This window comes from Fukomys damarensis, unplaced genomic scaffold (assembly GCF_012274545.1).
Source record: "Fukomys damarensis isolate Sample0158 unplaced genomic scaffold, DMR_v1.0_HiC HiC_scaffold_36, whole genome shotgun sequence".
In the NCBI taxonomy this organism is placed as follows: Eukaryota; Metazoa; Chordata; class Mammalia; order Rodentia; family Bathyergidae; genus Fukomys; species Fukomys damarensis.
In genome coordinates, this window is record NW_022900948.1 from 36,111,918 (window position 1) to 36,138,112 (window position 26,195).

General features: G+C 43.8%; 1 protein-coding gene across 7 annotated transcripts in view; it reads right to left on the minus strand.

The window, feature by feature from the left end:
* The window catches only part of Cdk5rap2 (CDK5 regulatory subunit associated protein 2), a 190,945-nt gene that overhangs the window by 71,842 nt on the left and 92,908 nt on the right, over positions 1-26,195 (minus strand). For all 7 annotated transcript variants that reach the window (XM_010602920.3, XM_010602923.3, XM_010602919.3 and 4 more), the window contains exons 15-20: positions 20,028-20,125; positions 14,849-14,979; positions 13,214-13,323; positions 11,249-11,377; positions 3,695-3,790; positions 1,650-1,837 (exon numbers count right to left, since the gene is read on the minus strand). In XM_010602920.3, the coding sequence (XP_010601222.1) occupies positions 1,650-1,837; positions 3,695-3,790; positions 11,249-11,377; positions 13,214-13,323; positions 14,849-14,979; positions 20,028-20,125 (752 nt within the window). The remainder of the gene's footprint in view (positions 1-1,649; positions 1,838-3,694; positions 3,791-11,248; positions 11,378-13,213; positions 13,324-14,848; positions 14,980-20,027; positions 20,126-26,195) is intronic.

Below are 26,195 nucleotides of genomic sequence, written 5' to 3' on the forward strand. Positions count from 1 at the left end.
GGCAGAGGAGGGACCTGCCAGCCCATTCTTCAAGGTGAGCCCCACTGACCTTTTCACTCCACCTTCAACTAACGAATTACTCTGATCAAGTGAAAGATGACTGTAACTAGTAAGACTATTCTATTTCTATTAGAAAGAATATTGACTAGTGTAACTAGTAGATAAGCCGCTTCCTAGACCATCCTAAAGGACAGGTTCACTGCATCAGGGTTGTCCTGGGGCCTAGCCACTGTGCTGCCCCTTGAGGTCTCAAGGTAGACTGATGCTTGGAAGGCAGAGGAGCTCAAAGACCGAGACAGCTTAGGCTTGGGTCTATAACACCTGTGCACTGGGGTCATCGGACGCTGGCTCATGAGTGAATACAGAGGCATAAATCCCTGCTATACTTATATGCCAGGAATCTTACCTGGGGTTAGGAGCAATAATTGGAAGGGTACAATATATAGAGTAATATTGCCAAAACCTCACTTAGTACTGATCTGAACCTATGTATCCATTATTTCATTTAACCCTGATAAGACCTATGTGGTAAATAATTGTCATCACCCTACCCAATCCTCCTTCACAGATAAAGAAACAAAGATAGGTATAGATGGGACAAGATCTAAATGGTACAGCTAAATAGGAGCTCGGTCTGTCTCCCTCAAACTCTGCTTTTTCCAGGGCAAGGAAAACACTCCCTAACACCCCAATGGAATGTCTAGGTAACTGGTATTTCCCCAACCAATGAGAATACTGATTATTTCCCCTAGAAAATTCTCCAATAATGCTACCACTAACCAACTCAGGCAATGCTGAGTGACCAAGAAGATTACCTGCAATAGCTGAAAATGTCCATCAATGACCTAAATCTTAGCCAATCAATGGCATAAGAAATACTAGAATGCCTGGCTCTAGCCAGAGGTCTTGGACAGTAGTTAATGACTATCTGTACAGAAAAGAACTGAAAACTTTCATTGAACACATAACGCACGCTACCTACTTTTCTTAAAGATTTTTAGTCCTCCTCATAGCAACCCTAAGAAGTGATCAGAGAAACTAAGACACTGAGAGATGAAAGCACAGTTCTTTCTCAGCCCAAAGCCAAAGCACCTGTCATAGATGAACTAAAAGGAATATGAAAGAGAAAACGACTCATAAAGGATTAATTTAAAACATACAAATGTACTGAATGTTTCTCCTTTTTTTGTTTTAAGGAAAACAACCTGTAGTGTTTCCTCACATAGGAATGACTCCCAGCAGATATAATGAGAAGAGAATTTTAGTTCAAGTGCAACATAAAACAGCAGAGTCACAACTACAATGGTATTTTTTAAACTGTTGTAGAAACTGGAGGAGATTCCAGCAGGGCTGAATTCTCTCACCAACAGCCAACCAGCCATTTCTGGGGCTCCTAGGAATAATTCTCCAGGAAAGCTTTCTTTTGCTTCTTTCTAACGGGCCTGCATGAGGCTGCGCTGAAGCCCCCTCACGGCTACCAGTGCACAGACTAATTACCTAATTGCACAACTGGCAAGATTCCTTCCAAGCCATTTTGGGAGCTCTCTCAGGTATATTATACAGCACCACCATCTAAATCCATTTAACAAAGTGAGTGCTTTCTCCTCTCAAACCTGAGGGACAAAGCCATGATTGGGTCCCACACCTACCTGGATTCTGGTGACAGCATGGCTTTCTCACTGAAGAAAGGGGCAAGTAGGCCCAAGAGGTTGCCGCCTTCTAGATTCTGGTCTCCAGGGCAGCCAGCCTTATGAGCACCATGGTAGTCTACAACATTGGCATCTGTGTGCCTTAAATATCCATTTTTACAGCCTCCTTTGGCACAGTCCTCCATAATCTGTAAATAAAAGTACTTGGTCAAATCGAAGACATGGAGAAGTAGAAGAGAGTACATGGAAGGCAGGAAAAGGATACAGATGCAGGACAAATGAGCACAAATAAGCAGAGAGAAAATTAAAGGGGAGAAGGAAGGAAAAAGAGAGACACAGGCATACAGGTGCACACACACTCACTTCAAGGCACCCTCAGTTTCCTCATCTATAGAACAGGGACAGCAGTGCTACCTCCTTTGGAGAATAAAATGAAGTGAATGAGTCAAGTTAAATGTCTTACTCCCTACAGGTACACAACAGACATGTGTTCTCCCACCTAACAGCCATCTCCTTAAAGGTGCTTCCTGAGGAGGTCATGGAATCCATGCCATCAATAGTGCTCTGAACATTTTCTTGCCCACACGAGAAAGCCAAATCATTCTTTACAGACACACACTAATTAACATGGCTTTAAAGTGACTCGTTAGGAAGGTGGAGGATTCTCAATTCCCACAGAGATGTTATTTACAGATCCACCTTCTTGGGTCACTGAGAGTCCCAGAAGAGTGGCACCAAGGAGGCATCCAGTTAAAGCCTGTTCTGGGCATGTCTTGTGGTGCTACAATTAGCATTCTCTCTCCCCTACCCAAAGGTGTAAATTTCTTCTACCAGTCTATAAATAACTCCTCTTCACTTCATTGCTGCTAGTGATATACAAACTAGCCATCACCCCCATCTTTCCACACTGGAAAAATGATTAAGACTTTTTTAAAATGAAAGACAAGACCCACACAAATGAGCTGTTATTTATAAGTGTTCTTTGCCACCAATCTAGTTATGCAATCCATCAAACAAGAAACCTCCAACAATGGAAAAGTCTAGAATAGAATAATAAAAATAGTAATTATTATCATTTACTGAGCACTTATTATATGACTTTCAAGTATCACAACAATCCTAAAGGAAGTGTTACTAGAGCCAGGGATTTAGCTCAGTGGTTTTGCCGCCTGCCTGGCAAGTGTAAGGACCCAAGTTCAATCCCTGGTACAAAAAAAAAAAAAGAAAGAAAGAAAGAGTTACTATCCTCAATGATGAGGCAACTCAGGCTTAAAGATTAAGCAAGGGTTAAGCAAGATCACCAGAGATAGTAGTGCCACAGCTAGGACTCAAAATCAGGCCTATCTGATTCCAAAGCCCTGTTTTCACTTGCTTTGCCCGCTGGATCTAAGTCCACCGTAGTATCCCCTGTTCGTGACATATCCTGAACATTGTGAAGACTGAAAATGCCACACCTGTAGCCTCCTGTCTCTCACCACAGCTCCAATCTGCAGGATTCTTCAGACCCTGGAGACTGTATACTCCATCAGTAGCGGTATGGCAGGAAAAACATTCTGTGTGGATGGGGTCAAATTCTCAACAACCCCAGATAACACCAGGAGACTGAAGAAGGTCACTTACTTCCATCCATGTCCCCTTACATTGCATTCAAGTGACCTGAGAGTTCTTGGCTGTCTAGAATTGAGGGTTCTCGTCCCAACCCTGACAATGACCTACTCTGGGCTCCAGATCAATCATCTCCCCTCAAAGGCCTCAGTTTCCAAAGGATAAAATGAATAGACTGAATCAGATCTCCAGACATCTATCCAGGTTCAACATCCTATCCCTATTATTCTATTCTTTTTATTGGCAACGACAGTTTGTCCTCATGTTTTAAGACTGGTTCTATCATCCAGTTTATAACTTCTGACAGCAAAGAGAATGGCATACAGCAGGCAGTCAATACAGGCGAGTGAACAGGAAACGCACTGGACACATTCCAAACCAAAGGCCGGCTCCAGCAGAGTGGCCTGGATAAAATAAGGAGTTAACTGCCGCGTTCCTACCTCATTACTTGGCTCCAAATGCTGGTCACTTTGGAAATTATTCTCATCATCCTCTTCAATTTTGATAGTGTCCTCATCCTCCTTGCTAGGCAGAAGCTACATGGAGCATGGAATGGTGAGAAAATGCAACCCAAAAAAAATGTGCAGCAGGAATATGTATGAATAAATCATGACGTCTTTTTTTCTTTAATGCAGAACAAAAAAAAAAAAGGAGGCAGGAACAAATGCCAAAGCCATGAAATAAAAATTAACCAAAGTTAAGAGTTGCTAATTCTGGCGAATCACACACAGCTACCCAGGATCAAGTAAAATTTAAGGACATATTTCCCAAGAAAAAATGAAAGGCATTTCTTGTGCTCTTGCATAGTCTTTCTACACTGCTGTACATTGACAATGCTGCCTGGTGTACTGCTGCCACTTCTGTCTTTGCTAAATCCACTTTCAGATTATGAAAAAGTAGCAAGATTTTGGAAAATAGCTATTGATGGAATTCAAGATATCAAATAGCAAAAAAGCAGTTAAGTGAATTTTATGGTGTGCTCAATTTATGCATCACTTCTCCTATTTAACACAGGGCGTAAACCTCTTGTCAGACTGTCATACATTTGAGATGGACAGTCCCAGCAATGCTGTCATTTTGCTGACAAAAAGTCCTCATCACTAATGAGAAGAGTATTGACTTTGCCTGATGGTAACTTTATGCTTTTGGAAATGAAGGACAGTTATTTACAAAGACTGCATACATCTACCACTTTAAAGTAGTAGAAATGCCAAAGTATTCTGCATTCTGCAGAAAGGACAGCAGAAGTTCTCAAGAAAGCCAGACCTCAGCTCACCAGAAGAACGAAGATTCTAGTCATGGAACACCTGTATTGATCAAAGGAAAAATGAGAGGACAGGAGTCCAGCGCGGCAGCTGCAGAATCACAGCAAACCTCCTCTTACTGAGAAGTAGTGAGCTCTGCACAGAGGTGCTAAAACCAGAGCACAGGTCACCTGTTGGGTAGCTTTACATACGAGACAGACACTTAGGGTCTTATCACAACAGTTCCACTTTATGAGTTCCTACGTTAGCCCCTAACTCTCCCTGCCCATCTTAAATTCTGATCTGCTTAGAGGAAAAATCTTGCTTTGGAAGAAAAAAAGAATTCACTTTAGAATGTCGCTTTATAGAAAATTATCAGGGCCAGAATATATTCATCCTACCCACATCCAAATCTGGGACCAGGACTAAAGGGAACTGGTGATCAATACCCCCACCCTACTATCGTATCAAGCATAAAGAGAATGGATATGCAAAATTACACTTACTAAAGCCTAAAAGTTTACAAATACGGATGAGGAACTCTCTTCCTCTATTGGTTCTCCCTCATTATGAAAACATTTTCAAGTGATACGGACAAACTAGACCTATCAAACTTGTGAGTGAGAATATAAAAACATTAATTCACTTGGAGAAAGTAGTGGTAATCCCTTATAAAATAACCCTATGACCCAGAAAGTCTACCCATAGGCATTCAGCAAGAGAAAAAAGGTGTACATGACCACACAAAGATCTGTGTTTGAATATTTTTATCACCCTTTACCCACAGAATGAAAGAATAAATACACTTATACAGCGGAACAACAAAAAAGGAACAAACTGTTGATTCACGTAATGATGTGGATGACATGCTGAGTGAAAAAGTTTACACAAAGAGAACATACAACACGATTCCATTTTATGAAGATCTGCCACAGTATAGGAAAAATTAATCCTATGGGACAAATCATAGAAGCAGCTTAAATGCATAGGGATCGGGTTGACAAGGGACACAAGGGATCTAGACAGGGTCTGGTTCACACAGACAGATACACCTGTAGAACTCTGCCAGTAATGACTTGTAATTGCTGTACTTCACTGTATGTAAGAAAAGCTACTCAGAAATATACTGAAGGTAAAGATATACACTGAAGTGTGTAGGGAAAATATACTGGTATTTGCAATTTCAATCAAAATTTATCAAAAAAGGTAAGGCACAGTGATGATGTATATGTGGAAATATAAACAGAATCTAGGTGGGGAGTCAAGTACTTTGTGATCTCACTTCCATGAGGAATATAAAAAGTTGATCTCACAGAAATTGTGAGTAGAATGGTGGTTACCAGGGGGTGGGAAGAGTTCTAGGAGAAGGCTGGGAAAAGGCTGAACGGAGGGTAGGCTGTTGAGCTAGACAGGAACAAGAAGTTCTGGTGGGTTCATGCACAGTAGTGTGACTTAGACAACAATAATGTCATAACAGCAAGTTTGATAAAACAAGAAGGATTTTAACTTTTTACTACAGAAAAATGAGAAATGTTTGAGAAGACAGATATGTTTAACATGATTTAAACATTTCATAATGTACACATGTACCGAAAACATCACAGGGTACCCCCCTGATATTTATAATTTTATGATTTCATAAATCAGCTAAAAATAAAGTTACTTTTTTAAAAAGTTAAGATGGAATGATGATGGACTGGGGTCACTAAACACTCTCTCAGCTTCTGGAAAAGGGCCACTTCTCACATTCTGCAATGAGGCTTTTCCTGCCACCGTTATCCAGAAACTGCTCATGCCAGGTCCCCAAAGACCTTTGGCACAGGAGTAAAATCCCAATGGGGTCAGAGAAGAGGAATGGAGAAGCCCCTTTGTGCTTCCTATGGACGGCAAAAGAGTTCACCTACATGTAGCTGAGCAAATTATCATTAATACGCACTATTGCAAGTTAAAATATCAAAAGCAACTCAGTTATTCTGCCTTTCCAGGATCACAACCATCCCAGCCTCAAGACACAGTAACCTGCATGTCTCTCTACCTCTGCTGACTTGGTTAAATTAAAAGTAAACTCTCAGTTTCCAGCAATTACCACGAAATTAAATGTGGTGGACACAGAGAAATTCCTTATTGTCAATGTGACTTAGCAGTTTTCAAAGACAAAGAACAAGATGTCAGAACAAACTCTGAGTCATTGCACCTGGGCTGTACTTCTTCCCTGCCTCCAGCCAGAGAGAGGACCCCTACAGCTCCCAGTGTCAACCAGCTCTAGATCCACCTCCCTGCTCCTCTTCTGTCCTCCAGCCACTGCAAGCTGGCTCTGTCCTCTCACTCTCAAGAAAATGCCAGGTCGTGCAATGGGGGATGTTTTTCTTTCCTGCCTTCGCAGAGAATCTGACACTGCTTAACACACCCTCCTCAAAGCACCACTGGTGACTCCACTCTCCCCTGGGTCACCCCCTACTTCTTTCCTTCCCTTCCTCCTCCCTGGAAGGCGGGGCTGGACACTTGCCTCTGGGCTCCTTAGGACTCCACAAACCTCCAGCAACACTCTTCCTGCAACTTACCGTTTCTCTCTGTTACATGCTAGACCAGGCGGGGATTATGTCTTCCTTCATAGCTTTAACATCAATGCCTGGTGCTCAATAAAACACTGCTGAAGGAACAAATGAATGAATGAAGACTTTTTCAAAATGAAAACTAGAACCAAGTGGTTTTCAGGATTACCTTGGCTCTTGCTACTGAGAATGTGTTCCTCAGAGCAACAGAAGGATTATCACCCAGAAGCTTCTCAGAAATACAGACTTAGGGAAGCAGAACCTGCATTTTAACAAGTTCCCCAGGAAAGCCACACACCTGTTAAAGTTTAGAAGCACTGCCCATGGTGCTGTTAGGACAGCTCTGAACAGAGCCAGAAAAGGGTTACGATTCCGACTCCACCACTAACTCACTAAAAAAATAAAATGGAAAGAACTGTTTTATTGAGTGCCTACTACCTGGCAGGCACTGTGCCAAGGCCTTTATGAGTCAAGTGAAACTCATAAGAACCTCCAAAGCTGAATTGTTAGACTATTCCTCCTTTTAATGAAATTAAATCTACTCTGACAAACCAAATATCATCCTGTTACTCTTAGTAGAACATTTAATAAGCACTTTCTACTTCTGAGTACCATTTCCATCCTTTAGAGTCACACAAGGTCTACTTCTTGTTCAACATGACAGCCCTACAAATAGCTGAGCTCAATTAAATTATGCTCATCTATCCATGCTTTCTCTCCATGCCAAAAAAAAGTTTCCTAACCATACCTGAGAACGACAACACAATGATCCAAATAGTAACTGCCCCTTGTTGAGCACTTGCAAGACGTCAGTACTGGTGCTTTGTAGCACATGTATCCTGGGCACCTACCGACGGGTCCATGTGTTGTATGGCTCACGGTTTTCAATGTTCAGCACCTTGACTGTACCCTGCTGCAATCACTCCTACTCTGATTTGTCTTATTATTTTTTTAATTCATTAAGTTTATTGGTACATTTTAGGTATTCATTGTGATCACAGTCATCACTGAGAATCTGTACCTACCTGTACAGGATGTGTCTTGGTTCTTGTGTTTTCCCCATCCCCCTTCCCTCCCTCCCACCCCTCCGTCCGTTCCGGTTTACAAAAATTTTGTTTCCAGTTTTTCCTTCTTTTCTCACAATTTTTCTTTCCCTCCCACCACCACACACTTCCCCTTTTCTTTTGGACCTTTTCTTTCTATTTCACACCATCTATTATACATTTTGGTCCTCATTTATACTCTCAGTTTCTCACACCAGAGAAACTATTCCGTATTGACATGTGTGTCCTATTTATTTCGCTTAAGAGCCTATCTCTTTTATTTAATGCCAAAGTTTTAGCCAAAGGTGTCTTCCTTTTGCATTTTAGCATTCTGCTCTGCACTGTGGGCCAGCTCCTGCCCCAGCCCTGGCCACTGTCCCCGGGCTGGGCCTTTCCTGGCTCATGGCCTCTGGGGGCTCAAGGGATGCTGGGCTGCTTGATCCCTTCATAAGTCTTGCTAATGGAAAGTAGCATATATGCTTTAAAAATATTAATCCTTTTGAAAAGAAGTGAGAAGAGAAATTTTTATCCCATTTTTAAAACTGTGGTCTAGCAACTTGTGATGCATAGATGACAATTTTGAGTTTTTTTAATGTGTGTACAAATTTGATGCTTCGGAAGTTAACTCATGTACAGCCTCATTCTGTATAGTTCATGATGAATGTGCAAGGGGCCTGCTCAAGATGTAACTCAGTGGGAAGTTCCTGGGTTCCATCCTGACTAAACGCATATATACATGCACATATAAGAAAATGGGGGCCATCAGATAAGAGGTTTTCAAATGCGCATGGAAACATGTTTGGTGGAGCCAGCAAAGAGGGAGTGAGCATCATGGCTCCCAGCTGGTAAGCTTCTCCACCTGGAGGGCCATTTTGAAGAGAAACCTGACAAACTCTGCCACAGCCCCCATAACTTGTACCCTTTTGCAAATTGACAGTTGTTGGGGTGGGTGTGTGAAAAGAAATTCTATGCTTGTTACATATCTCTATCTATCCTTTGACCTAGTATTATATATCTGGGAATTATAATCTAAGAAAAAAATCCTACACACAGTAAAAGATTTGTGTACAGAGACTTCAAGTACATATTTTACAACAGTGAATCACTTGAAACAATGTCCAACAAGGGTGAGACTGTTAAATTCCAATGCGTTCAGAAAATGGCAGAAGATGCTATAACTTAATAGCAATTGGCAAAAACAGGATTAAAAACTGTATTATGATGTTTGTGTGTGTGTGTGTGTGTGTGTGTGCATGCATGCACACAAATACGAAGGACCAATTCCAAGACGCTAATTAATTGCTGTTTGTTTGCTTGTTTGGAGACAGGGTCTCACTGTGGAGCTCAGGCACAAAAACAGGTAAAAACTGTATTATGATGTTTGTGTGTGTGTGTGTGTGTGTGTGTGCATGCATGCACACAAATACGAAGGACCAATTCCAAGACGCTAATTAATTGCTGTTTGTTTGCTTGTTTGGAGACAGGGTCTCACTGTGGAGCTCAGGCTGGCTTTGTACTCACTATGTAGCCCAGGCTGGTTCTCCAACCTCAGCCTCCCAAATGCTGGGATTATCAGCATGTGCCCCTACAACTGTGCCTGTTTTAAACTGACAGAACCAGAGGCCGTTTCTATGTTATGAAATTTAAAAACACAAAATATATTCTCATTGATAATGTCTGTGCCCCTCCCTTTGATTTATATGCTCCTAGTGAGCAGAAATCATGCTCAGCCTTCACTGTGCAAGTCCTGCTGCTCAGAAAATGCTGTGGACAACAAAAGCATTTTTGGTTTATTTCAAAGGCGACCCACACACCCTTCTGGGGAACAGCAGACTCCCCTCTCTGCCGTCCCACCTCACCCTGATACCCTCCCTCCCTCAGCTCCGGATTACAACGGGCACATCATCTTTGCCTATGCAGATCTCCCCATCCCATTCTGGGGGAAAATGGGGAGCCGTGCTATAAAGGACAAGGCTGTTCACAGGGAACATCAAATTGAAGTGCAATCTGACAAATGACTCAAATCTGAATCGGCTGATATTAAGATCTTAGAGTGGGCAGAGGAAAAAGCCTCTGTTCTCCAAATGACATAATGGGACATTTAACAGATTTTCTTCAAAGGGCAAATGAACAAACAAAACTCACCATTTACGACTCAAATGGAGTCAGTGAAGAACAAGCTGCTTATTAAAAATACTGCCTTAGAGGAAGCAAACCAGGAGACTTGTTTCTCCCTAAATGTCTTGCAGTTACTCTTGGTTTTCAAAATTATCTGGAGCCCTGGAGGCTAAGATCAATAATATTCCCTGTCTCAAAGACAGCAGATGGCCAGAGCACCGCATAAATACCTTTGAGCAGTTCCTTCTCTGAAGGTGGGAGGAGACAGCTTAAGGCTGACAAATCTTTTCCAAGAAATGATGTGGCGATGAACGTGAGACCTGAATTTACCTAGCTCTCCAGGCTGAGCTCCAGAAAACCCCAAGCAAGAAGATTCCGGTTTTGTTCATGAGCAACCCAAAAACAAAACAAGCCTTCTGCCCCCAGGTGCAAGGCATTCCAGTCTCCCAAAATGGTACTAATGCACGGGACAAGGTTCTTCTTAGGGGTGAGCCAGGCAAGTGAGGGTCTAAAGTGAGGAAAAAAAGTGATCCTCACCACTGTCACAGCTGCAGGGTCCTCCACCAGGCAGCACAGGTTGAGAAGAGAGAAAATCTGAGACAACACATCACCAAGATCAGCGCTTGAGACCCAGGAGTCATGAGGATGAGCCCCCAGGTAGGGCACTGGACATCTGTTTTTCAATGTTAACAAGATTCATTAAGGCTGCAGCTACACCACACAAATTATCTGGGTGATTTGGCAATTCTCCAGATCCCTCGGAGACCGCACTGATCACTCAGATGTACCATCTGCAGTGGAGCTCCAGAGCCGGACCACAGTCAAAAGCATCACAATGTAAAGAACGTGTCTGTGCAGAAATGACCCAAAACAGTGGAAGCCAGAGGACAGACCAGCTGAGCTAATAGGGCCTTCAAAGGCCCATCCAATAAAGGGAATTTCAGTTAGAGACCTCCCCAAGGCAGATGCAGTCCCATGTAATCTCTTGGGGGGTTATATTTTTGCAATTAGCACATGACAACAGAAATGTTTCTTACCTCTCTTTGTTCTGTTGACTCAGCTCCCCCATTTCCCTGAAAACTCATGCAGGAAAGATCAAAAATGGTTTTCCTCAAGTGCTGGTTGTCTGTGTACAGTTCCTTCACAAGCTTTATGAGGTCACTGACCTGGGAGATAAGAGCAGGGGACAGAGCCACCACTTTAAGGTAAAGAGATCCTAGGCAAGCTGCCCAATGAGAGCCTCTGTTTCCTCACCTGTAGGACGGCTACTGTGAGAGCTTCCCTGTGATCTAATGTCCTCCACACAGTTTCAGTGCTCAGTCAACAACAGCTAACATCACTTCTGCCTTCTATGGAGACCCGCGGGAGGAAGGGTCCCCCATGGCTGAGGTTTCTGCAACTGCATCAGACCTGATTTTATGGCATAGACTTTCTTTCTTATACACCTACCCAGCAATGTCAGTAACAAAAACAGCTGTCTATTACACAGCGATGTACACCTAAATACTCCTTCCTGCAAGCTTTAGTCAATCATTCCCTGCAAAAATCTTGAGGAGGTGGTCAGCCTAATCCCTGTTTTACAAGGAACCAGAGATACTAAGAAGCTAACTGTCCAGGACCCCATAACCAGGCTGTCTGGAGAACAAGATAAAAACAATGTCCTAAAGTGTCAGACCCCGAGGGAAAGAGCAGCTGCTGCCTCAGAGGCAGAGCCAGGCCCAGACTCAAAATCCCTGGGCTCTCAGTCCAGGGCTCCTCCTCCAGCCATAAATTTTGCTGGACCAGGTATGTAGGCAAGTGACTCAGCTCCCCCATTTCCCTGGAAACTCCTTGTAAGCTTCCAGTAATTTTTCAAATACCGAAGAGGGATAATAATAAACCCTTGAAATAAGAGTGGAAAATCCCACCTTGACTACACATGGTAGATGTCCAATACATCAAAACATGAATAAAATCAAGCCAATCCACAAGGAGGATATGATGGGTAGAACAAGACCTTACTAAGTTCCAACCAAGCAAACTGCCTGCTGCCCTGACCAGGGCCATACTAGATACTAGCCAGCTGCTGGGATTGTTTTCATTTTCTTCCTCATCAAAAGCTAACAGCTGCCTCAAGGCTCTTTGACCTACTCTTCAAAAAATACCCCAATTTTTACAGATCTCCTTGTTACATCTTCTGAGCCTTACAGAGCTTCTTTCTCTCTCTCTGCTGAGAAAACCCACCACCTGGACAAACTCCTATTCATCCTTCAAAACCTACTTCAAAGCTCACTTCTCTTCAGATGCTTCCCCTGATCAAGTAATGGGCAATTACTATAACCTCTCTTCTGCTACCCCTGGTACTTGTACAGCTGCCTCTCACATCAACCTAACTGTTTGTCTGCATGTCTGTTTTCTCTGCCAGGATATGAATAATTCCATGAAAGTAAATCTCAATCCTGCATCTAAGGTAATTTTATAATAAGCCACACAGACCTGGTGCTCACATGTCCTGGTTCTTAGATCCTCAAAACACTATAAAACATTAAGCACACCACGAACGGACAGAATGAAAAGCTTTTGCAATTTACGAAAAAGATGTACTGATCACACTTGGGGCTATAATCATGCAAAACCTTTTATTAATTCCTACAATGTGTGCGAGGTACTGGGACATCAGAAATGAGTAAGCCATGAGATGTTCACACCCTTACCCAAATGACAAAGAACCAAATAATCCCAGATCAGTCTAAGAAGGACATCAGTGAGGAACCCACAGAGAGGAGATGGGAGAGGCCTCAGGGGAGGTGTTTGCTGCTCCTGAAGGGGTCTGGGACCTTCTCTTCCAGGGGTGCAGACCTGGGTGAGGTCCTCAGCCTGAGCAGTGTGCCACGAGGAGCAGAGAACAGCAGAGGGGAAGACAGGAGAGGAAAGGGACTTTCTGAGTCTCACATCCCCGTGATCAGGAACCCAAGAGGCAACAAATAAACAAATAAAAGCACTAAAAGTTAAGAGCTCAATACCTTTTTCTTAAGTTCTTCTTGAGAAAAATGCTCCACTTGAAACCGACTGTGCTCTTCAAAGCAAATACTTAGATAAGATGTTTGATCACTATAAAATGAAAATGGTTCTTCTGCCCAAAATAAAATAAAATAAAGTAAAAAAAGGTGGGGAGGGGGAGGAGAAAAAGAGTATCAGAAACAGATCCTTCCAAGATGGCTCCCCAGTGCAATTCATCTACAGCAATTTGAACAGGGAGGGGAAGAGGGGAACAGAAGCACACACTGGGGGTTTAAAGCACCACCTCTGGAGCAAAAGTAATTTTCCTTGTTCTCCAGGCTGATATCTCAATGTAGAGTTTCATCTTGGGCTGTAGGTTTTCACTGGGGCCAGGGCTGAATTACAATTTGCATATCAAGTGCTGTGCCTGAAGAAGGTTCTGAATGGCACAAGCAAATGGTGATTTCAGTTTAAATGAGTGAGTGGTTCTGTTTAGGTGAGAATACAGGAAAATTACATGTGACCCTGGGGGTAGAACTCAAGGGAAATAAAATTGCCTAATGTAATTTCACTGGCCTCAGAGCCTTCATGGGAAGTGAGTACACCAAGTGCAAAAAGTGCCTGCTACAGCCAAGACAAGAGTCACGGTGACCTACACGTCAGCATCTGCCTCCTCCGCAGCACATGGCACATTCTAAAAGCGGGGGGGGGGGGGCAGAGGAGGGGGGGACATTTATTGAGTGGGGCATTTTCCCAAAAGTATCACATTTAAGACACATGCTTAAGTCCCACTGCACCTATAATACAGTGCAGGAAAATAGAGAGAGCTAGACCTCAAAGGGGCACACCTGGGCTCAAATGTGAACAAATCAATTCACCCTTGCTCCTTCAGCTCAGCTTCTCCATCTTTAAAATAAAATTAATATGTGCTCTGCCCAGTGAATTGACTGCAGGAATCAGTGCTGAGAATGGAAGAGCCACAGACATACAGAAGGCACCCAAGAAATGTCAACCCCACCACTATTACCAGATTTTACCACATGTCCCAGGCCCCAAGCTAGAGATTAGAAAGGAATGAAATACCAACCCACACCATAGGTGTATCTGGGTCTGGCAAGAGAGAGGGCAAGACACACCATGGAGAGCCCAGCAGTGTGAGTTCCACAAAATGTTCATCCTGTAGCCCATCGTAAATGAGTCTGCAACACTAAAAGTGCCATTTCAACAGGAAACAGTTTCAACAGGAAGTAGTAAGCTCTACCCAATGCCTGTGCTCTTGGGCTTGCTGCAAGATGCAGAGGTAAGCAGGGCCCAGTCAATGAGAGGTGTTGACCATACAATGAGAATGGCAAGTCCTCAAGGTTACCTGGAGCTAGGACAGCAAATGATATGGAAAACAGTAGAAGCAGCCCAGAAGCAAGCCTGCAACAGATCCTCTGCAGAATAAATATAATTTACTGGACCCATCTTAGGAAGGCAGAAGCCAACCAGATGGACTGGACATAGCCACATCAACAGGGCCACCACAAAAACGGATCCCCATGTGAAACTCTGTGGCTGCTTCAACTCCTCATGAAGTTCTGGGACTCCTAAAAGTTCAGCCAAAGTCCTCCAAATGGAAGAACCAAATAGAAGTATACACAGAAGACAATGTGTACCTTCCCGCCTCCGGATTTCGCTGATCTGCTCCTCCAGGATCTTTTGCAAATTCCGACAGGAGAGCACATCCTGCTCCAGTTGCTTCCTCAGGGCAAAAATGGCGTTTAACTCAGCCTGCAGGTTGTCGATGCTTGGTGAAACAAGACACCAGACAATGTCAAAAGACCTATTTGTGCTTTAAGATGCAAAGTCTAGCATAGCAAGCCTTTCTGATTTCTATGTCATTTGTGTTTTGCTAGTTACAAAAGTAAATGCGTGCTTATTGCAGAAAAATTTTAAAAGTACAAAGAAAACAAAACTTATTTCTATATGTATAAAGAAAACAAGAATGATCCCATTCCCAATTAACACATCACAGACCACATTTCCCCCTAATGTTTTTCTCTCCGAGCACGGTCACAAGGCAGAAATAACACTGGGTATACAATGCTGAACTGTGTATCCTTAAATACTACTCTACATGTCTTGAAATTATTTACTACATCATTTTGATTTTTTTTTTTTTTTTGGTACCCGGGGATCAAACTCAGAACCTTGTGCTTGTGAGGCAGGCATGGTGCCACTGAGCTAAATCCCCAGCCCATACTTCATCATTTTTAATATCTATATAATATTAAATCAGGTGAATATCCCATCAGTTGCAATAACACCTTCCCTATTGGTGGACATGTGGGTCATTTCTGAGTTCTTGCTAGATGTAACTATTTGTAAATAATCTAATTCTCCAGGATGTGCCTCTGTTTGGAATAATGCCATGAGAAGTATGGGTGTAGAGGTGGGGGCTCTGGACCTGGCCCTCGGACTTCAGAAGAGAAAAACAGAGGATTTCTGTTGGGTTCCTATCATACTGGAAGGAAGGAAATAAAAACCAAGGAAGAAGAGTGAGCTAATGCTAAAAGAGAAAAGGACCAATTTAAGGGCCAAAAGAACTCCACTGCAGTGGGTTAGCCACCCCAAATATGCACAGTATAAATGGATATTTCTTCTTGGCTGGGGAGGGAGATGGTCAAGTTTCACATCAGATCAATGTGCTACACTGCTGAGCTGTGTGGAGAGCTTGCACGGAATCAGAAGCCCAGAACCCAGGTGAGGCTATGAACATGCACACCTCCCAGACTCTCAATGAATCCTGAGAAAGCCCATCTGACAGTACTTTCTTCAGTCATGGAAATATCCTATACCTGCACTGACTCATACAGTAGCCACTAGGAAATGTGCCTCCCAAACATTTGAAATGTGGCTTCGTGTACCAAGGAGCTGTTTCATTTATGAATTTTAGGGTAAGCTTAATCTTAAATAACTACACATTTACTGATTATTCTACTGGACAATGCAGATCCATGGCGTGGTTTGACATTAAGTTATTTCCTTAAAAAGGATTCCCAGCAGTGAAATTAGTGAGTCAAAGCATATGAACATTTTTAAAGCTACTAAAACACCTTAACAAATCAGAAAGCCTCCTCTTCTAAACACAGAATATATCACTTTTTGTCCAGTGGTTTGACCTATGGTTCCCTGAGAGGGTTCATCAACGCTTTGAAACTATCTGTAAACATTTACTAATTATAAGGATTTTCCTAAGGCGAGGGCCCAAAGCTTTTATCAGATTTTCTCAAAGGGGTGTCGAGGCCCAACTGGCTAGGAGCCACTGCTCTGAATACATGTGCCAGGTACTCAAACCCTATTTTTCCTTCAGAGATTTTTTTTTCCAGCTCCATGAATCAAACTGTACACATAAATCAACATATCATGGAAGGAAAATAAACCATTAGGTCTAATCTTCTGTGCATGCTGCTTTGAGGATGGTGCACTGTGAAGCAACCTTCATGTAAGGGAAGGGGCCCACCAGCAACTTGTACCTAGTTCCATTTCAAGACAATCATAATGATCAATTTGTACGGCTGATGGGAAACCTTCCCGAGGTGTCACAGCACAGCACAGCTTGGATGTGGTTGTGCTGCCGAGACATTTAACCAGGGAAAAAAGGAGATTGTTTTAGTGAAGCTCCTGCGATTAGGGCTGGGGAAAGCTAACTGCCATGCTCCCTCCTCCATTTCTGACAGGGTGAAAAGGACACAGCTGCTGCTCCTGTGTCTGTCATTTATGTTTTCTCAACTCCAGAATCGTATAAAGATGTGAGGAATTGGTGGAACAAAAGGTGCTTCATGCAGAAAGAAATGAAAGCCCTGTGTATGCTTTCTGGACTGGAGGCAGGGGCTGGGGGTAGCAAAAATGAGGAGACACAGAGAGCCAAGCTCATAATGACACTCTGTGACCAAGCAGCTCCCTGACCCTGGCCAGCCAGATAAACAGTCTCATCTGTAAAATAAGGATAATGCCACCCACCCTTCAAGACTGTGGAGGACTAAATGTGAAATGACATGAGAGAGCACCTGACACAGTGCCTAATTACAGTAGATGCTCAACAAACATCATTTCTTTCCTTTCACATACCCCAACGACTCCCAAACAAAAGAGATCTAAGCCAAAATTTCTGATTCTCACAAATTACAACCGTAAATTTCATCTGGAGACACTGCTGCCCCCCCCCAAGGAACATGTCAAGATCTGGAGACATTCTTAGTTGTCACAACTGTGGTAGGAGGAGGTGAGTGTGCTACTGGTACTGGATAGAGACAAGGATACTGCTAAGTACCCTTTGATGCACAGGACAGACCTTTGTGACACACACACAAAAAAACATCCATCCCTAATCACAGTACTGCTGAGGCTGAGTAAGCCTGGGTTACAGGGAGGCTACCAGTAAGGCCCTAGGCTCTGAGGCCACACAGATGCAACTCTCATTGTTCCCTTAACATGTCAGGGACACAATGCATAATAAGGCTGCAGATTTCCAAGTGCTCCCGTGGAGAATAAAAGGAAAAGGTGAAAGGATCAGGCTCACAGTTGCACACGCTTCCCTCTTCTCGTTCCCATTTTAATCATAAATATGTTCTGTGCCTCCAGTCACCCTCCTTTATTGCCAGTTTCTGCACTGCTGGAGTCACAAATCAGAGCACCACCTGCCCCTGCCCACAGTTCTGCCCCCTGGACATGTCAGGGTCCAAGGATCCAAGAGCCCGGAGCTAAGCTCATGCATGCTGGCACAGTAAGGCATGCAGGAGCATTTCATGTTGTCAAGTTTAATAAGTGCTATTATTAACTGAGTGCTTACTCTGTGCCAGGCAGTGCTAGGAATTCACACAATATCATCTCTTATATCCAAACAACCCTGTAAGGTAGGGAGATAGGCAGGTGAGTGGGTAGGTAAGTGGGACAATAGGCAAGTAAACTGGCAGGTAGATAACTTGATAGGTACCTAGGTAAGTTAGTAGGTACGTAGGTTAATTGGTAGGCAGGTGAGTAGGTAGGTAGATAAGTTGGATGATAAGTAGGTAAATTGGTGGGTAGGTAGAGAGTGGGTAGGTAAGTAGGCAGACCAGCTGATCTGCACTCTACAAACCCACACGCTGAGGCTCAGCATGAGAAATAACTTGCACAAGAGCTCAGAACTGCTGTGTGACGGAGCTGGGATGGGGACCCAGACCACCTTTCCCTAAATGTTCTCTAAGTCTAAAGGCAAACAGGAAACCTTGTAAGTACCCTGGTTGGTCACTGCTCTGACCTGCTTCTGACCCACCTTATCCTTATTTTTATTCATTAGGAAAGAACCTGTGAGACTCAGAGCCAATCACAAAGCTGAGAGGGCTTGAGAGTCACCTCCCACAGCACCTCTCAGCACCTAGAATCTACCCTGGCTCCCTCCCAGAGAAGCTACACAACTAGAGTGAAATTAGTGCAGGGCCTCTTGGAGCTTGCCGTGCCTCAGCCCCTCCTCCTCCAGTGAAAGTGGCCAGCATCTGAGGCTTTTTTATAAAGCTCACTTTCAGAGAGAGAGGCCCACACCCAGAATTTCATCAACATGTTTTCATTTCCTCTAAATTCATTTCAGATTTTAAAATCTAGAAATTATCACGTAGCTTAGAGGACTGAGCCACGGGAGGGGCATTCTACATGAAGCATCTCCCTAGGGCCCTGGACAACACAACCAGCAGAGGCTCCCCATGACCCTGGGACCTCCTGGAGGAGGTGAGCAGGCAGAGCAGCCAGAGGTAACCACAGGAGGGGCAGGGGGTGAGGAGGAAGAAACACAGAAGGGCAATGAGCTGGGGGCCAGCTGAGCCTACTCATAAGAGTGAAACACAGGAGAATTTTGAAGGAGCAATGGGAGACAAAGCGGGGGGTGGGCCGGGAAGGAGCAGGGAAAAAACACAGGTAAGGGCAGAGGAAGAGGCACACAGTCCAAGGAACATGAAGAGCTTGCAAAGGGTATACACAAAGGAAAAGGGAGGGCGGTGTGGGTTCACTTATGATAGAATATCCTGGACATATTAAAAAAAAGATGAAGTAATGTGATGAGCCCTGCCCCCATCTACCCACAACCCAGCCAGCAATCCAGGGAGCCAGGGCCAATCTTGTTCCTTTGCTATCTCCAACGCTTCCTCAGCTTCCAGGCTGCTTTGAAACAAATCCCAGATATCATATCCTTTCAACTGCACCTATCCCAGTGTGAAGAGGAATGTTATTTTTATGTGAAAAATTCCTGAAGTCAATCCTGCATTTACAGATGTGCAGACAGAAGCCTGGAGCAGGCCAGTTGCCTGGGAACACAGAGCTAGTGAGTGGGAAAGCCAGGACCAGAACAAGACCGCTGGCCTGTAACTGTAACTCACTCTCCTCACCACACCTCAGGGCACCAAATCATCTCGGTCATTCTGCAGAGTAGGTCATTCCGAGGCCCAGAAGTCTTCTGGGGCCCTGGAGTTCTGGCAACATCAGTGTGACTGTGGTCACTCAACCTTCCTTAGGCTTCATGGACTCGTGTAAAAGAGGTCCATTACTTACCTCACAGAACAGCTGTGATGATCATTAGAGGTAACTACACATGGAAGCATCTCTAAGTATATAATAAAGTATTTTAAAATCTGAGCATTATATTCTATCCTGATGTTGTTGCCAAAATGAGGCGATTCTTGACAGAAACCAGGAATACCTGATTGTTAAGCAAGGCCATCACCATCCAAGCACTTTGTAAACTTCCTAAGCAAACTGGCAGGACTGTCTCTGTTGGCTCGGAGGCCACCAGTGCTTACGTGATGTTCAAACAGAAACCCTTACCTGTCTGAGTTCTGCAGAGACTTCACCAGGTGGGTATAGATGTCCCGCTCCTTCTTTAAGACCTGCATTAGCTCTTCATAGTCTAATTGTTGCTTTTCCTGAAAATAACAAAGGCATCTGGCATTGGGGAAGAATCTTAAGAGTGCAGCTCTACATTATGCAAACATATGTGGCTAGTTCTGGTTTTTAAAACCACAGAGAGGTGAGGCCATTCCAGGCTCCCGCTCAGACCACAGTCAAACAGCACCACCTGCAGGAGGAGTGAGGAATGCCCACCTGCTGCTGCCTGCTAGTGTGTGCATCTGGAAAGTCCCCAAAGGCCATGAGTTAGGAGCGTGGTCCCCAGGCTGGAACCACTGGGAGGCAGTAGAAACTCTGAGAACCAGGGTCTAGTGGGAGGCCCTTAGGTCATGAGGAGCTTGCCCTCGAGGTGGGGCCCCCTGCTATTTCTTTTTTGCTCCCTGGCCATGAGGTGAGCAGTTTGCTCCACTACTTACTCCAGGCCATTGCTTCCGGTGCCCCTAGCAGAGGCCCAAATGAATAGGTCTGACCAATCTTGAACTGAAATGTCCAAAACTGTGAGCCAAAATGAATCTTTTCTCTTTAGAAGGTAGTTACATCAAATGTTTTATTACAGTAGTATGAGGATAATACATTTACCCAGCAGAAAGGTGAGAGAGCTGTGCTTCCAACACCCAATGGCTGTTATGAATCACAGACATCTTATTTGCCCAAAGTGAAACTATCAGGCCTCAGAGCTACTGATCATTATTTTCACAACACCACAAAGAAAATGTCTTGCCACACTTGCTCTTGCTCCAAAGGAGGAAAATGCATAAACCTAAACCTAACAAGACCTAGATTCAAGAAATGTAACATGTTCCTGCCAGCTTGAACCACCGGTGGTACACGCATGATTTGTCCTACCCAGCAGCTTTTTATTAATTTTGTTAGTAGAAAGACTGATAAAAGTGATTGCATCCATTTGTACCACCACAGCTACAAGCCTCCCAATGAGACAGTCTCATGTGTACCACCAATGGTTCAAGCCGCCCAGCAATAAGGCCTATGAATTACGGCCCTGTGCTGAACATGTTAAAGTAGAGTAAAAGTCAAGTGAGTGGCAGTTGGAAGGCACCCAGAAGAGAAAAAAGATAGCTGTACAGCCTTGGGTAAACAGCTAACTACTCCTGCATTAGGTTTAGTCCCCATTTTTATGAAATGGGGAAATAGCTTGTGAGCATTTCCAATTGTGAATTTTTTTAAGGTTAAATTTGGCCCTGCCACTTACTAGTTTGGCAAAATTACTTACCAGGAGCCTTAGCATTTCTAACTATAAAATGGTGAAGAACAAACTCCCAGAGACAGAGTTATGGAGCAGATAAAAGATAAACTGTGTACTGTAACGGAACAAGAATACCTGGACCAATTCCAATATTGGAACAAGGGAAATCAAGGGCAGCAGAAGATATGTTTCCAGCACTCTGTTATGCTAGAACATAAAATGCTTAAAAAGGCCACTATTGGTTGCCAGAGGATGGGGCAAGCGGAAAAGAGGGAGTTATTTTTCAGATACAAGGTTCCAGTTATGAAGGATGAGTAAGTTCTGGAGATACAATGTATAATACAGTGATTATAGTGAACAATACTGTATTACACACTTGAAATCTGCTAAGAGGGTAGATCTTAAAGGTGCCCCAAAACTAGTACTAATGTGCAGTGATAGATATAGTAATTAGCTTTATTATGGTAATCATTTCACATAGTATACATATATCAAAATATCACATTGTATGCCTTAAAAATATAAAATTTTTGTCAATTATACTTCAATAAAGCCACAAATTTAAAAAAAAGAAAAAGAAAAAGAAATGAGCTGGGTGTGATAGCACACACCTGTAATCCCAGCACTTGGGAGGCTGAGGCAGAAGGATTGCCACGAGTTCAAGACCAGCCTGAAATACACAGGAAGACCCTGTCTCAAAAATCAAAATAAAACAAAAAAAAAGAAAGAAATGCTGAATGTTGTCAAAATGACACAGAAGCCGATCTGAAAAGGCTCCCACCAGCCAAATCTGGGACAATTTGAGCATCAAAACAGTAATAATGATAGATTATAACCTACTGAATAAAACAGAAATTCATGAACCCATACTGATACAAATAAATGAAAAGAATCGGCTTTTCTTTACAGTATAATGATAATTAATAAATGCAGAATGAAAGATGGAATTAGAAGCATCACCATTTGGCAACCATCATGGCAATAAATAATTCAGCTAAGAAACATAAAAAGATGATAAAACTAGTAGGTAAAAGCTTGAAGATCGGAATTTATACAGACTCAAAACACTTCCCACAAGATATTTATTTAATACAAAGGAGAAAAAAAAGAGTAAAGGGACAGTCAAAACTCCTGGCAGACACTGCCTTGATACACTTTACAAAGTCAGGATGGCTAGTATGGCAATGGGATAAGCTGAAATCCTGCGCCACTGGACCAGACACAATGAGAACACAGTAGAGGTAGAGCCTGGATCTCACTACAAGAAGAGATCAGAAACCCCCAAACTGAAGGGCATCCACCGACATACACTGGCCTGGACACTTCAAAGGTTTCAAGGTGACAACTGTCAAGGAAAAACTGAGGAACAGTCTCAGTCCACAGAATAAAGAATCAAGACCAGAAAAAGTGAGGTGTGATCCTGGACCAATTCTTGTACTGTGAAGAGCATTACTCAGACAATGGATTAACTACAAGTGGGTCTGAAGATTAGAAGGGAATCCTCAGTCTGGGCTAATTTCTTGGCTATGGAGGCTGAGCTGAGAGTCCCTATTCAAAGGGGAACTAGACCCTAAAGTAATCATATAGGACAGGAATTCAGTTGGAACTTTCTTTCAGGTGACTCAGAAAACACAAAATCCTTTATTCTTATAACTTTCCTACAAATTTCAAATTATTTCAATGTACACAATAAATACTGAAGTTAATGTACACAGAGCACCTAGCACAGTGCCCAGCATGAATGATGTGCTGTCCAGATGCTGGAGAAGACTCTTTTCAGAGAGATTGACTTGTCTAAGGTCAGAGGGCTGGCAAATAGCAGAACTGACATTCTGACACTAAAGCACCTTCTACTTTATACTGCGCCATCGTTTCCTTAATGACCTGAAGGAAACACATGTAATGTGCAGGCCACAATCTGAAGGGGCAGCAGACATGTAAAGAGACAGACGGGACTACGAACAGCCTCTGTAGTTCACATCAAGATACCAGCTTGGCCAGGGGTTCTTGACCTAACTAAAATCTAGAGGCTCCAAGAATGTGAACAGAAGAAAATGTTATATCTTTATTTCCATTAACCTCTAGCTGAAATTTAGCATACCTCTCAATTATGAGCTGAAGGAATATTGGAACTGCTATAAACCATGGTAGTACAAGTGTTATCCTGGAGACTTACTCATTAAAAGAAATACGATTATTTTATACATAACACAGATACTACAAAATATTTCTTCTTATCACTACTACTTCAGAGCTATAATGGTCACTACAGTCACGTATTTTATAGCATTTTTTTTTTATATTTTGAAAACTAAATTTCAAAATGTTTGGTATCCTTCATAATCCCAAACACTTACTTTGTGCATTTTTCAGGGAAAGGGATCCTTGGCTACAGTTGGCTGCAAAAGGGACACAGAGAGAAAAAAACAAAGGCTAAGACCTCAGCCCTAGGAAAATACTGCTGTGCTTCCAGCCCTCACAAAGCAGAGCCAGGCAGCACCAGGTCCAGAAAGGGCCTTCCCGCTATACCACCCAGCTGGTCCCGACAAGTGAGTCACCCAGACTGCTGGAAATGTTAGGCCCTAGTATGAACCATGCCACAGGAGCTCCCAGATGCCTCTACACACAGAAACTGTGTCAGAAACTATGCAGGGTTCTCTCAGCTCCTGCCTAGACACAAGCACCTGTGCAGCCAGAGCATACCAAAGAGTGGCTCAGAGCCGAAAAGGACATCAAGACAAAGAGACAATATGGGACCAAGTCCTCAGCATGTCGGCCACCATGTTAAGTGCTCTCCAGGATCTTCACAACAACTGAGGTGCCACCCCCTCCCCCATGCTAGAGGTCAGGGTCATGAGGCAGGGCACATGCCACAGGCCTGAGCTCTTCAGTCCTCCCCTCACTGTGCCACAATAATGCCAAGCACTGGGTGACGACACAAGCAGTATTGCACTGCCAGCCACACAAAGGCCAGCCAAAGAAGATAAATCCTTACTTAGCCAGGTACGCAATCCTAGCACTTGGAAGGCTGAGGCCAGAGGACTGCAAGTTCACAGCCAGCCTACTCAAAACCAAAAATACAACCTACTGCTTCTTGAGCATATAACGAGAGGCAGTGATGGCTAGGAGTACATGACCCTGTTAACTGTGTGACCTGGAACAAATTATTCCACCACTCAGTGCTTCAATAACTTCACCTATAAATTAAGGTGATAATCCTATGTGTCTCATGGGATTATTAAGACTAAACGAGTTAATCTATGCAAAGCTGTGAGAACAATGCCTGGTATAGAGTAACATTAGATAAATGCTAGCTGTCCTATGTTCCAGGTGCCATGCTCAGGCCTTTACAGATACTGTCTCTAGCACCACAGTACTGCAGGGGGTTATCTTAGTGTTCCCATTTTTCAGTTGATGAAACTGATTCTCTGGGAGCAGAAGTAACTTGTTTGAGACCACTCAGCTAACAGGTGATAAAGTCAGAGTTTGAACTTGTAACTTAAAGCTAACCACCAAGGGGTAGGAAAACAAAAAACAATAAATGTAGATTTCTGGTGGACTGTACAGAGACTGCAGGAATATAGTACACGGAGCTCGTGAGCCTCGTGAGAAATCCTGACCCCGGGGTTCCTACGTGTGACCGAATCTCAGGAGGCTGGGCTCTAAGCCCTAGAGAAGAAAGTCCACAGCCACGTCAGGGGGCCTGGGCACACAGCTCAGCTCCCTTCGCCTCTCCTTCCTGGCAACTAGCCCAACCCTCTCCTCATCCTGTCCTCAGCCTTTTCTCATGCCCTCCCGTCCCAGAGTCACTGAGAAATCCCTCCACACAGGTTCCCAGGAGCGGCAGGGGCCGCTCCCTCTCTCTTCAAATTCCGAGTGCCCTCACTTACCACTCCCCACTGACACACTCCAGGGCAGCCCACCAGAAAACCTTCCCGCCCTCCTCCAGCCTCCAGAGAGCCCAGGTTCACCTTCACCCCAGATCACAAGTGCCAACCACCTGTTCACAGCCTGAGCACCTTGCCAGCAGCAGGGTCCCAAATCAAATGCAGTCACAAATGCTTACAGAACTGATGGTTAAACAGGTAAGAGGGACATGGGGAACGCTATGAATCTTAGCAGAAATTCCTATGGATATTTTGCATAATGGAAGTCAGAGTGAGTCAACGTCTTCCTAGAAGCAAATTGCTCATCCAATGTTAAATAAATGAACTCTTCGGAGCCATTTGGGTCCCATTTCATCAATCACCTATTCCTCTGCATTGAATCATGCCCCATTAGAATGAAGTCACTCGGCCCCCTCAGCAGAGCTGACAACCCAGTAGATCTCCTAGGCACAGAGGGAGAGGGCCAGGCTGCCCAGAGGGGAGCAGTGAGAGGCACCTGCCTTAATCGGAGTCACCAATCCTCACCTTCCATCCAGACCCTCCAAATAAGAAGCAGCCCTGACAGAGGCCTCTGATCACAAGGAAGACCTGTCACTGCTGCATATCTACTGTGCCTGTGACCACAGTTATGCTCTCCACAGTGGAATGAAGCCCTGCAGTGTGGTGTCCCCAAAACACAGGGCCAAGTCCTAGAAAGATGTCTGTCTTTTGTAAGCCAGGGCCCAATCTCATGCTAAACCAGTCCATTGTCTCCAAGGAATTCCAAGATTCAGACAGAGGCACTAGATATCTGGGAGTCATGGGAGCTAAGTCATGTCAAAGACAGAGCCCATGACCTCTGCTGTCAAGATCCAGGGGCTGGTACACTTTTCACCTTCCCCAAGGTGTGGCTGGTACCTGCAAAAGCCTCCAGCATGTTTCCAGTTAAGACCCCCTTGTAAGGCAGTTTATTCAACGCTGGCTTCTGTAGCTTGCACCCCAAAGAACTTCAACTAG